The 12,691-nt window shown below is 45.0% G+C and overlaps 1 protein-coding gene across 1 annotated transcript; it reads left to right on the top strand.

Annotated features, from left to right (window-relative positions):
* The first annotated feature begins 1,756 nt into the window (after nucleotides 1–1,756).
* On the top strand, nucleotides 1,757–12,324 carry LOC121796084 (acetate--CoA ligase CCL3-like). The gene is made up of 4 exons (XM_042194812.1): nucleotides 1,757–2,113; nucleotides 4,136–4,726; nucleotides 4,931–5,305; nucleotides 10,708–12,324. Exons 1-4 carry the CDS (start codon nucleotides 1,895–1,897, stop codon nucleotides 11,233–11,235), a joined length of 1,713 nt encoding a protein of 570 aa, XP_042050746.1. The 5' UTR covers nucleotides 1,757–1,894; the 3' UTR covers nucleotides 11,236–12,324.
* The last annotated feature ends 367 nt before the right edge of the window (nucleotides 12,325–12,691 follow it).

Here is a 12,691-nt window from a genome sequence, read left to right on the forward strand (position 1 = left end):
TGGAGATAACGAGGGTGATATATAACGACAAATGAAGCCACAAAGAGACCCTTATCGGTATCGAAACATGGAACAATACTCTTCACTATGTTCTCCCCCACGAGTTTCATTTTCTAGACCCGTCATTGACTCTAAAAGAGGCTACAAATTTGGAAGTCAATGTATTGCATTTTAAATTGCTGATCTCAACTATGTGAAGTTATAACACATGTTTCAAGATTAATAATAAACTCGTTCGATACAATCGTGATGTCGATCATCTGAAAAGCCTATTTAGTCAAAAATAGAAAATGTGAACCATTTCATAACATATGGTCTGAACATAGCATTTGATAAAACAAAACTAGTCAAAAACTTTAATGTCACCATCCCTTTTTGCACTTGTGTCTGCTATCACGTTTCAAAAGGCCAATTGCAATTTTCTTCCCTTTAAGGCGTCGTTGTCTTTGAAATTTCTATGGATTGATTTGCAGAATTTATTCTATATACTACTACTACTAGCAACTTCATAACAAAGAGGATTTTTTTGATAAACTTCAATATGTGATGAAAGTTAGAGGTGAAAAATTGCTATCTGTATTTTCAAGGAAATTTTATTTGTTCAATTGTTAAAAACTTAATTTCATCATAGCTCAATAGCTTTTATACGTTTCCAAATATTTACTAAGTTATTGAGAATTTATCAAGCCATTCAAAGCCTCATGAGTAGGAGTTTCAAATCAAACATGGGCCTTAAACCAGGGATTTTGGGCCCAAAATATAAAACCAGCATATCTTGGGCTTATTGCTTGTTGGACCCAAACTTAAATATCATTTGTGTTTTTCTAAACGATATTTGAATCGGTTCACTAACCAATCAAACCTAGAAAACGAAAATAGACTTCGTTTAGATAAATAAAATCGTAAATTTTCTGCCTTAGTAACAACATGGTAAATGTATTCAACTTAAACATCCAATATAAAAATACAGTGGCAGATGAAGGTGGGATTAGATGTCAACCATTTTAGGTCTTATGATGACCAAAAAATTTTACTCTCTCCATTCTAAGATGGTTGATTCGTATTTAGATGGTTGAGTTGTATTTTTTTAATCATCTAAGGTGGTCGAGCTATTTCATTTTTGGCAAAAACTTTATCATCTCTTATTCTTTATTTTCTTTTCATCTCTCTTATTTTATTCACTCTCCTACTTTACTCTCTCAACTTTAACATTTAACACATTAATTTCTTAAATCTCGTGCCCAAAAGAAATGCACAATTACATTGGGACGAAGGAATATTAAATGCTACTTCACTTTTATTCTTTGTTCTTCTTCCATTGCTAGCAACGATTGGCGAACTACATTAGCCTTCCGACGTTGACGACGATCTTCTGGACTCAAGTTCCATTTCCATGATTCGCCATTGCACGAGAATTCAAAATCTCGATGCCTGAACCACAATGAATGAACAAAAATGCTACTCCTTTTGTTCGCCATTATTATTACTAGTTGATCTAGTTCGAGTTTAAAGAATATAGAAAAAATAGATGAAACGAGTTAGTGATTTCACTCATTTGTAAACCTTATACTATTTTTTTTACTCCATGTATTAGTTTTTTTTATGTAAAATATGTCAAAATTGAGATCCATTCACCTCCTAATTTATGTTTTAGGAAAGTGGTTTCGAACCTTTTTGTCTTCTCACAATCTCACATGAAGCGAAATCGAGAGTAAAATATTAAAACATAATGACGTAAAACTATCTAACGCCAATTTTTGTGCTTAAAATAGAAGATGAGAGACTCTCCAATCGGCTTGGTGTTATCGCATTCTTCAATCCCAGTCAACATTTCTCCAATATATAAAGAGCCAGAAAGATCCACACGCACTATCACAACGTCGGAAACGCGCAGATGGGAGTTGCAGAGAGAGACATCGATGATCTCCCCAAGAACCCTGCTAACTACGCCCCGCTCACGCCGCTCACCTTTCTGGAGCGGGCCGCCCTCGTCCACCCGACCCGGAACTCCATCGTCCATGGCTCCATCACCTACACGTGGCAGCAGACTTACCGTCGATGCCGCCAGCTCGCCTCCGCCCTCGCATCCCGCGGCGTCACCTTTGGCAGCACTGTTAGTCACTCCCACTCTCATCTTTTCTTCTTCTTGAATTATTGCTTACTTTTTGAATTATTATTTTTGTTTCTAGATCTAGGTGAAGATATTAGTTGAATTAGATTTGTTTTCTGCAAATTGGTGAAAATTCGAACTTGATTTTTACTGATGAAAATTGATGATCAAGAATGGATTTTTATGTTATTGGGTTTCAAGATTTTAATCAGTTTTCGATTAGGGCTTGCTTCTGTAGCGATATATTTATGTAATTGTGTATTCTTGCCTCACACAAAAGTAATTGAGTTATTTCTTGAACTGTTACTTTTTTTGGATAATAAATTGTCCTTGGCTTTTTGTTTTTGGTTTTGGTTTGATGAGAGCTAGCTGAAGAATTTAGTCAACTAGCTTAATTAGATTGGTGAAATTGGATTCTGGGTGCAAGTTTGCTTGGAAAAATCCGAACTTGATTAGGCCCTTTTCAATCAAATTGCTGCATACTGTGTTAATGAAGAACACAATTTGTATTTAAGTTATTGGGTTTCAAGATTTTAATCCATCTTTTATTATTGATAAGGGTTGGTTGATCATGATAACATTATGTGATTCTGGATTCAGGTAGCCCCAGAAATTATTAATGTTTTATTTAAATTTTGGATGGAATTAGAGGCAATGAAAAGGAAAGGTCTGCAGTGTGAGGATAAATGATTGGGTGGCTCATATGTGAGTGCATGTTCTAGATGAAGCACAAATCTGTACCCTTTTATAATAATTGGATGTTTTAGTTCATATTTTAGATTATTGAGATAATATGCTTGTACCTAACTGCTATAGCCAGCTAGAAATGGTTATGGTAGAAGCTCCCTTATAAAAATGCAAAATTCGAGAGGTCTACGGAGGGTAGGGGTGAGGTTGGGGTGGGGGTGAGCTAAGGAATCTTGTGGTAACAAATACCTACTTGATTGAGGATAAACATAGGTATTTTATGGCTGTGATATTGAGGTGGAATATTAGGCCGAGAAAAGCTGGTGGTGGTGTAGAATCACTTGTGATTGTCGGGCTCGATTGTAGATACGTAAGACTTGTGATGGTATATGTGTGCTTAAATACATCATTCTTGCACAAGTGAAGTGAGATGGTTGTTTGTGTGACTGAAGACTATCTGCCTGCATAAATTGTGTCTGCCGTTGGTTGAGGATCGTAGTTCATGTATATGGATTCAAGAAAGTTGAGCCGATTATGAATAGAGTACCCAAAATCATTTTCAAGATTTAGTCTGTTCCCAGCTACGACGATAAATTCTCAATACTGTTTCTGCTTATATTTTTAATTAGAGCTAAAAACAATAACAACATGCTTACTAGTCAACTCTTATTAGTTCAGCACACTTGGATTTCTTAAATCCGTGTTGTGGGCTTGATCGCGACTTCATACTTAACACTTAAATACTTGGCCAACTTGAAATGGACATGATGTGATATACTAATAAAGTAAAAATCAAGCTTCAGTGTCACAGACTCACAGTATCAGATACTAGTCTCTGTTCTGCTTTGTCAAAACATTAGTTATATGTTAAGTTGTCTTATTCACTGACCGTATTAGTTGTAAGCCAATTATAGAGGTTTGAATCCTCGTTTTAGTACTATTTGAGCATTGGTTGAGGATTCACATCATCGAGATTGCCCTGAAAAGCTAGTGATTACTTTGTAAGTTGATGGTTTTTGGTGAGGCCACAAAAGCACTGAAACTGGGAAATCATAGGTTCAAATTGCTCGACTTGATATAGTTTCTTTTGAGATGTATATATATTAGTTGTTAGCGTTCAGTCTTTGACAAGTGTACTGAATCTGAATGAAAATGAGACGAGTAAACAATCTTCTTGAAGTTTAAACTCATCAACTTCGCCTCTCAGGATGGATTCAATGCATAAACTCTAATGTGATTTTCAGAGTTTTGTTTAGAAAATCTTGGATATTTTGAGGAATTTTGCTACATTTTAGGTGCACAGAAGATAACTGATATTTTTGGCTTCTGTATTGACAGGTTGCAGTCATTGCGCCAAACATTCCAGCCATGTACGAAGCCCATTTCGGGGTTCCAATGTCCGGTGCTGTACTAAATGCCGTTAATGTTCGTCTAAACGCACAGACCATAGCTTTTCTTCTCGGACATTCACAATCTGCAGTCATTATGGTTGATCAAGAGTTCTTTACTTTAGCAGAGGAATCTCTGAAAATTATGGCAGACACGCAGAAAGAAAAGTTCAAGGCTCCGATTCTGATCGTGATCGCGGATGAGAACTGCGACCCTAAGTCACTGCATTACGCGCTAGGAAGAGGAGCCATCGAGTACGAGAAGTTTATGGCAACTGGCGACGCAAACTTTGAGTGGAGGCCACCACAAGACGAGTGGCAAAGCATCACCTTGGGTTATACCTCAGGCACGACGGCTAGTCCTAAGGGAGTCGTGCTGCACCACCGTGGGGCATATCTCATGGCTCTAAGCAACCCCGTTGTATGGGGAATGCAAGAAGGCGCTGTTTATCTTTGGACTCTACCGATGTTCCATTGCAACGGTTGGTGCTTCACTTGGAGTCTCGCAGCACTTTGTGGGACGAGCATATGCCTTAGACAGGTAAATCTCGTGTTTTTTTTCAATTATGTGCATTTCTTTGGCATTTCTAATAGATCAAATATCCGGATTCGAGCTTATATGAAACGACATATTTGCGATTTTGCTAGCATTTTATAATGATATTTTGTCGATCTAATTCACGAGACTATTGTCTTACACAAGACTCCCCGATTCGGGAATGAATATTCGTTGTTGTATCATTAGGTCACAGCAAAAGGTGTCTACTCGGCTATAGCAAATCTGGGTGTGACTCATTTTTGTGCTGCACCTGTGGTTCTCAACACCATCGTGAATGCCCCAAAAAGCGAGACGATCCTCCCCCTCCCTCGTACGGTCCATGTGATGACAGCCGGTGCTGCTCCCCCCCCTTCGGTTCTCTTTGCAATGTCGCAACAGGGCTTCCGTGTCACCCACACTTACGGACTCTCTGAAACTTATGGTCCCTCGACTATATGTGCGTGGAAGCCCGAGTGGGACTCGCTACCACCTGAAGATCAAGCCCGTCTAAACGCGAGGCAAGGGGTCCGATACGTTGCCCTAGAGGGTTTGGACGTCGTCCACACCGAAAACATGACACCCGTGCCTGTTAGGAGTGAAGGGCGGAAGAGAGGCAGAGAGCACGGGATATGCTCTCCAATCACACTTAATAATTTGTAAATGCAGAATAGAGAGGAACGATCACTTGATTGAATGGAATGTAAAGAAATATCAATCCTCCGCAGAGGCCTACGACCAAGTCGTCCAATACAAATGATCTCTCCAAGATATCTTGGACTCCCTAGCTTACATTTATTTATACTGTAAAATAAATACTAGAATGCATAAAATTAGGAATCCCATGATTTGCTCCATTTACTCCTTTGCAGCCTTGATTTAGGAATCCCATGATTTGCTTCCTTTACTCCTTCGCAGCCATGATTTTCTCACTTCCAGCTGACTGTCCCTTATGATCTGCTTCCTTGATCTTCTCACTTCCACTAACTGCCTTCCCACTTCCTCGGCGGCTGTAAACCTTCCAGCCGCTGGTCCTATCAACTGCCCCGGTCGTCGAAACAGCCTTGTCCGCAAGGCTGAAGAATGGAAATTGACCCTTGACATCTGCCACATCCATCCAAGTAGCTTCATCTTCCTCCAACCCGTCCCATTTGATGAGGACTTGGTCAACTGTTTCGCCCTCCCGCAGATCAGTACGCCTTGACAACACCTTCTCGGGTAGAATTGGAGGGTCAGCGCTGACGAGCCCGTCCGGCAGCGTGGCCTCCACCGGTGCATCCCCGATGGCCCGTTTGAGAAGGGAAACGTGGAATACCGGGTGGATGCGGGACGAAGCGGGAAGCTGCAAACGATAAGCTGTCGCGCCAATGCGAGCCTCGACCCGAAAGGGCCCGAAAAAACGCGGAGCTAACTTCCTGTTTCGGGCCGTGAAGAGGGTGGACTGGCGATGGGGGCGGAACTTCAAATAGACCATGTCACCCACGCTGAACTCGACATCCCGTCGCCGCTTGTTTGCTGAAGCTGTCATACGGTCTTGAGCTCGCCGGAGATGATGGCGTAGCAGTTCCAACACCTCGTCGCGAGAGCGAAGAGTGTCTATGACGGCTTGGGCTCGAATCTCCCCCGGGAGGAAGGTATGCAAGGTGGGCGGAGCTCGACCATAGACCACCTCGAAAGGAGTCATGCCCGAAGCCGAATGGGTGCTGGTGTTATAACAGTACTCTGCCCATGCTAGCCACTTATTCCACTGCTTCGGTCGGTCAGATGAAAAACAACGCAGGTACGTCTGCAAACACCGGTTCAAAACCTCCGTCTGCCCATCTGTTTCGGGGTGATAGGCGGAACTCATCTTCAATGTTGTTCCCGTGGCCCGAAACAATTCCTTCCAAAATGAGCTGAGGAAAATAGGGTCACGATCAGACACGATTGACCTTGGAACGCCATGAAGACGAACCACCTCGTGCGTGAACAGCTCCGCCACCTGCCGGGCTGTGAATGGGTGTCGAAGGCCTATGAAATGACCATACTTGGAAAGGCGGTCAATGACGACAAAAATGCAGTCAAACCCCCCTGCCTTAGGTAGACCGGAAACGAAGTCCATGCTAATATCCTCCCAAATACGGTCCGGAATTGGTAGGGGCTGCAAGAGACCGGCGGGAGACTTTGTTTCGGTTTTATGCCTCTGACACGTTGCACAAGCCGCGACGAAATTTGTGACTTGCTTCATCATTCCAGGCCAAAAAACGTTTGAAGCAACCCTGCGGTACGTTCGGTAGGCGCCAGAATGTCCACCGGTAGGCGTGATATGGAACTCTGCCAGCAGCCTCGGTATCCATGGGGAATGGGGGGGGACCACAATCCTCCCTTTGTAAAACAGAGTGCCGTGCACCAGCTCGTAATGAGGGGAGGTTGGCTGTCCGGCCTCCAGTGCAGATTTGATTTTTGATAGGGCCGGGTCCGAGGACAAAGTTGCCTGAATCGTTGACCATTCCGGCCATGACGGAGTTGAGATGGCGGAGAGTTCCAGCACGTCCTCATCTCGACGGGAGAGGGCGTCGGCCGCCCTATTCAGCTTTCCTTCCTTGTATACGATAGTGAAATCGTAACCCAATAACTTGGCCGCCCAATTTTGTTGCGCTGGAGTTGCTAGTGGATGAGCTAACAGTTGACGCAGACTGCGCTGATCCGTGTGAATGATGAAGCGGCGGCCCAACAAATAGGGGCGCCAATGGTGGATCGCGAGGACGAGGGCCATGAGCTCCTTCTCATAGGCTGATTTTGCTAAACTCCTAGGGGACAAGGTTTTGCTGAAGTAGGCCACCGGTTGACGTTCCTGCATTAATACCGCCCCTAGGCCTCGGCCCGAGGCGTCACATTCAATCACAAATTCCTTCGTGAAATCTGGCATCCGGAGTAAAGGTGCGGAAGTCAGTGCTTTTTTAAGAGCGTCGAAAGCGGAGGCTGCCGCCGTTGGCCAGATCCAAGCGGCTTTGGCGTGGGGTGTCGGTGGTTTCTTTAAGAGCTCCGTAAGGGGGGCTGCGATCTTGCCGTAGTCGCGGATAAAACGGCGATAATACCCTGTTAAGCCGAGAAATCCGCGAACACTCTTTAAAGAAGTCGGAGTCGGCCAGCGGAGGACCGCCGAGATCTTGGCGGGGTCCATTTTAACACCCTCAAGGGACACGATATGCCCAAGATACTCGACGCTGTCCCGCCCAAGAAGACACTTTTTGGAGTTGACGACGAGGGCGTGAGCGTGCAAGGCTTCAAAAACACGTCGAAGGTGGCGCATATGATCTGCCCAGGTCGTGCTATAGACGAGGATGTCGTCAAAGAAAACCAAAACGAACTTGCGTAGCGCCGGCCTGAAGATGTCGTTCATCAAGCTCTGGAATGTTGCCGGGGCGTTGGTGAGGCCGAACGGCATAACCAGGAACTCATAATGACCGGAATGTGTGCGAAACGCCGTCTTGGGCACGTCGTTAGGGGCTACCCGGATTTGGTGATAGCCGGCTTTCAGGTCGATCTTGCTGAACCACTTGGCCCCATGTAGTTCGTCAAGTAATTCCTGTATCACTGGAATAGGATATTTGTCGGGAATGGTCCGCTTGTTCAGTTCCCTGTAATCGACGCAAAATCTCCAAGAGCCATCCTTCTTACGCACAAGGAGTACCGGGCTAGAAAAAGGGCTAGTACTTGGCTGAATCACCCCGGAAGTCAACATCTCGGCGACGAGCTTCTCCATTTCATCTTTCTGTAAATGATTATACCGATATGGGCGGACAGAGACGGGGTCAGTACCTGGTCGCAGAGGTATGCGATGGTCAGTGCGGCGGCGGGGGGGTAAACCCGTGGCCTCCCGTGTGATCGAAGGGAACTCCTCTATCAGTTTCAGCAGTTGCGAATGGGCTGCCTGGGACAGGGACGAGCTGATCCCGAAAGGTTCCGCCACGACCTCTTTCTGTACCGAGTGGAGGACCCAGCAGCAGTCACCTTCCTCGAGGCAGCGGAGGTCCTGGGAGGAGCAGGCCCGCCGCATTAGAGTTGGATCGCCTTTGAGCGAAACGTGCCGGCCGTCGACTGAAAAATCCATGGAAGAGTGCTGCCAATTTGCCCAGACGTATCCGAGAGAAGCGAGCCACGATACCCCCAAAATTACGTCGATGTTCCGGAGGGGAAAGACATAGCATGAGACCACAAACTTCTCCTTCTCTAATGTAAGAAGCACGCCCCTGCAGAGCCCTGCTGCTCGTCGTGTGGTCCCGTCGCCCAACACCACCGAGTAGGGCGATGTGGGAGTAATCGGCAGCTGGAGCCGCTGGGCACACTGTTCTGAAATGAAACAGTAGTTAGCGCCGCTATCCACCATCACCTTGACCTGTTGTGAGTCGATTTCCCCAAATAATTTCATTGTATTGGTCGTGTCCAGCCCATTCAGGGATAGGACGGAGAGCTGCGGCTCCACGTTGTTGTCCACAAGTTCTGACTCCTCGGGATCTGAATCAGCGGCTGATCCTTCTTCCTCCTCGCAGATCAGGACGTTGAGCGTCTTGGGGGGGCATCTATGAGTCGGCCCGAACTTCAGGCCGCACTTGACACAGGTCCCTGCTGCTATGTGCCGCCTATACTCCTCTGGAGACACGTTCCGGAAGCGTTTGGATAGGGGTCTTGACGAGCCAGAGGAGTGAGAGGGGGATTGGGAGTACCCCTTTGAGAAAGAGCGAGCTGGCTGGTTTGCATATGTTTGTGGCTGGGTGGATGATTGGGTGGGCGCTGATCGCGGGGGCTGGGCGGATGCCATCATGTCAATGTCCAACGCCAATTCGACCGCATCCTCATACGTAGTGATTTTGGCGGCCTTCATTTGTAGGCGGACCTCAGGGCGAAGTGCCGCCATAAAAAATCCCAGGTATTGATGACACGAGATATCTGGAACCTGTGCGAGTCGCGCCTCGAAAGCAGCCACGAAGTCCGTTAGGGAGCCGGTGTGACGGACTGCGGCGAATGCTTCATATTCATTCAAAGCTCCATTGCCTCCAAAACGTTTCATCAATTCCCTTGCAAATCGAGCCCACGTCAGATCCGGGACTCGTTGTCGTAACAACTGGTACCACGGGAGGGCAGCGCCTGCCAGAGCTACCATGGCGACGCCAACCCGGTGCTCGGGAAGGGTTTCCGAGATCAGAAAAAACTGCTCTGCTCTTGCCAGCCACGCGAGGGCCTCTGAGCCGTCAAAGGTAGGCATGGGTGACGTCGATACACCACCCGCAGCTGTCGACTTTGACCCCCGATTCGCTGAGGTGGCCTCGTCCTCCGGTCCGGACTTATCCTTCAGCTTGAGTGAAGCGAACCCCGCACGCATCTCCTCGCGCATGGCGTTCAGATTAGAACGTACCTCCATTACTTGGTCGTCGGTGCGGCGGAATTGGGCATTCAGTTCAGTCACCGCCGCGTCCAACAAGAGCCTGCCCTGTTCCAGATTTTCCGCAGCCTTCTCCAATTCTTCCAGCCGCGTGTCCGATCGAGAGCTAACCATCGTTCACCGCACCAATTGTTAGGAGTGAAGGGCGGAAGAGAGGCAGAGAGCACGGGATATGCTCTCCAATCACACTTAATAATTTGTAAATGCAGAATAGAGAGGAACGATCACTTGATTGAATGGAATGTAAAGAAATATCAATCCTCCGCAGAGGCCTACGACCAAGTCGTCCAATACAAATGATCTCTCCAAGATATCTTGGACTCCCTAGCTTACATTTATTTATACTGTAAAATAAATACTAGAATGCATAAAATTAGGAATCCCATGATTTGCTCCATTTACTCCTTTGCAGCCTTGATTTAGGAATCCCATGATTTGCTTCCTTTACTCCTTCGCAGCCATGATTTTCTCACTTCCAGCTGACTGTCCCTTATGATCTGCTTCCTTGATCTTCTCACTTCCACTAACTGCCTTCCCACTTCCTCGGCGGCTGTAAACCTTCCAGCCGCTGGTCCTATCAGTGCCCGCCGATGGCAAGACGATCGGAGAGATTGTCTTCAGGGGCAATGTTGTGATGAAGGGATATCTAAAGAACCCGAAAGCGAACGCGGAGGCTTTCGCCAATGGATGGTTTCACTCCGGCGACCTAGCCGTGAAGCACCCTGACGGGTACATCGAGATCAGGGACCGATCGAAGGATATCATCATATCCGGAGGCGAAAACATCAGCAGCGTCGAGGTTGAGAACATTCTCTACCAGCACCCCGCGATATTCGAGGTCTCGGTCGTGGCCCGGCCGGACGAGCGGTGGGGCGAGTCGCCCTGCGCATTCGTGACACCCAAGCCGGACGCCGACGTGGCCAACCTGGCGGAAGATATAATGAAGTTCAGCCGCGCGAAGATGCCGGCGTACTGGGTCCCCAAGTCCGTCGTGTTCGGGCCGTTGCCGAAGACGGCCACCGGGAAGATACAGAAGCATCTGTTGAGGAGCAAGGCGAAGGAGATGGGGCTAGTGAGGAAGAGCCGGATGTAACCGCTCGGTGCGGGCCCAAGTCGGCCCCCACCGCGGGAAAATTACCGGTTTAAAAACTCCTGATTAATGCTGTCAAATCTGTGTAACATATTTTGTGTCTATCTTCGAGATCATTTTGGACAACGTAACATTATGTGATTTGGGTAATGGATAATGTTGATCGTCGTTGGAATAACTGCTTCATCGCAGAAGTTCACGCATCTAATGATGGTGATGTGTGTTGGTGCAACAACTTTGTGTCTCCCCTACAACCAAATTAATGGGGATGACAAGTTGCAAATTCTTTAAGAGAGAGAACAAGTTGCAAAGAAGCATGGGTTGGCAATATATTGATATATCATCAGTGCACGTTTTCATCTCTATCACTTGGAAAAACACTTGATGCATACTATTGGACTGAATTACCAAACTAAAGTATGAGATAAAATATATTATAGGAAGTTATGGAAACATGATGTCAATACGAGATATTTGAAGCTAAGATTAGATATATAATTAAAGAGTTTATGATCAATGTCGAAGCAATTTTAAAGACCGAACTAGAGACCAAATTATGACCATTAGATCTAGTTTTTTTGATTAAATTCGCTGTTGTGGAAATTATTTTGGTCTTCATTACAAAGCCAATTTACTTTATTCTAGCAGGTTTATTACTTCATTCCGGTATGTACTACCTTGAAACTACAATATGTTTTACTTACTTCCAGTAGGTTTTGAAATGATTCAACACATGCTTCATTCGAATTCATTGAACTGGGTTTTTTCTTTATTCACTTTAAAAAATACAATTCATTAAAAAACGTTATTACTTCATTGGACAAGGTATTTACTTCATTATAGTGGGACTTCAAATGTTTCTACATATACTCCATTCAAATAGTTTATTACATCATTCAATGTGCTTGTTACACCATTCAATTAGGCTATCACTTCATTTTGTTGTCATAGCTGGAATTTTGGGACTATCACAGCATTGACGGGGATGGTCTTGACTCCTCCATCCGTGAAAATGTACTCGAATGAAGTAATAATCCTATTTGGATGAAGTAAAAACCTACTGGAATGAAGTTAAATCCTCTTAATATTTTATGACTTATTTGCCCTAGGCTGAAGTAAAATAGGCTGGTGATGAAAGCGAAAATAATTTATACATTTACGCATCTCATCTATAAAAAACTAAATAAAAAAAACCCTAATTTGTTCTAATTCTGCGGTTCGGCAATAAGGAGTGGATTTGCATATAATGGGTCATTAATTAAATGGACAAATTGATTAAAAAAATCATCAAATTTGGTTAAATCATGTCCTGTAATTTTGAAAATTGGCAAAAAAAACATGAGATCATTGTTAGCAATTGTCCAACGATGTCTAATTTGAATGAAATTATTACTGGCGTGGACGGTGAAAAATCTTATGTGACAAAACGTCTATCGAAATGCAAAATGGCATCGTTTTG

The sequence above is a fragment of the Salvia splendens genome, chromosome 3, assembly GCF_004379255.2.
Source record: "Salvia splendens isolate huo1 chromosome 3, SspV2, whole genome shotgun sequence".
NCBI classification, from domain to species: Eukaryota; Viridiplantae; Streptophyta; class Magnoliopsida; order Lamiales; family Lamiaceae; genus Salvia; species Salvia splendens.

Bases quoted from the DNA above. Each gene is read 5' to 3' on its own strand.
- LOC121796084 (XM_042194812.1), top strand. From the start codon at position 1,895: ATGGGAGTTGCAGAGAGAGACATCGATGATCTCCCCAAGAACCCTGCT. The intron at 4,727-4,930 runs GTAAATCTCGTG...TTGTATCATTAG, and splicing joins CGAGCATATGCCTTAGACAG to GTCACAGCAAAAGGTGTCTA. The intron at 5,306-10,707 runs GTGCCTGTTAGG...TAAACCTTCCAG, and splicing joins ACACCGAAAACATGACACCC to CCGCTGGTCCTATCAGTGCC.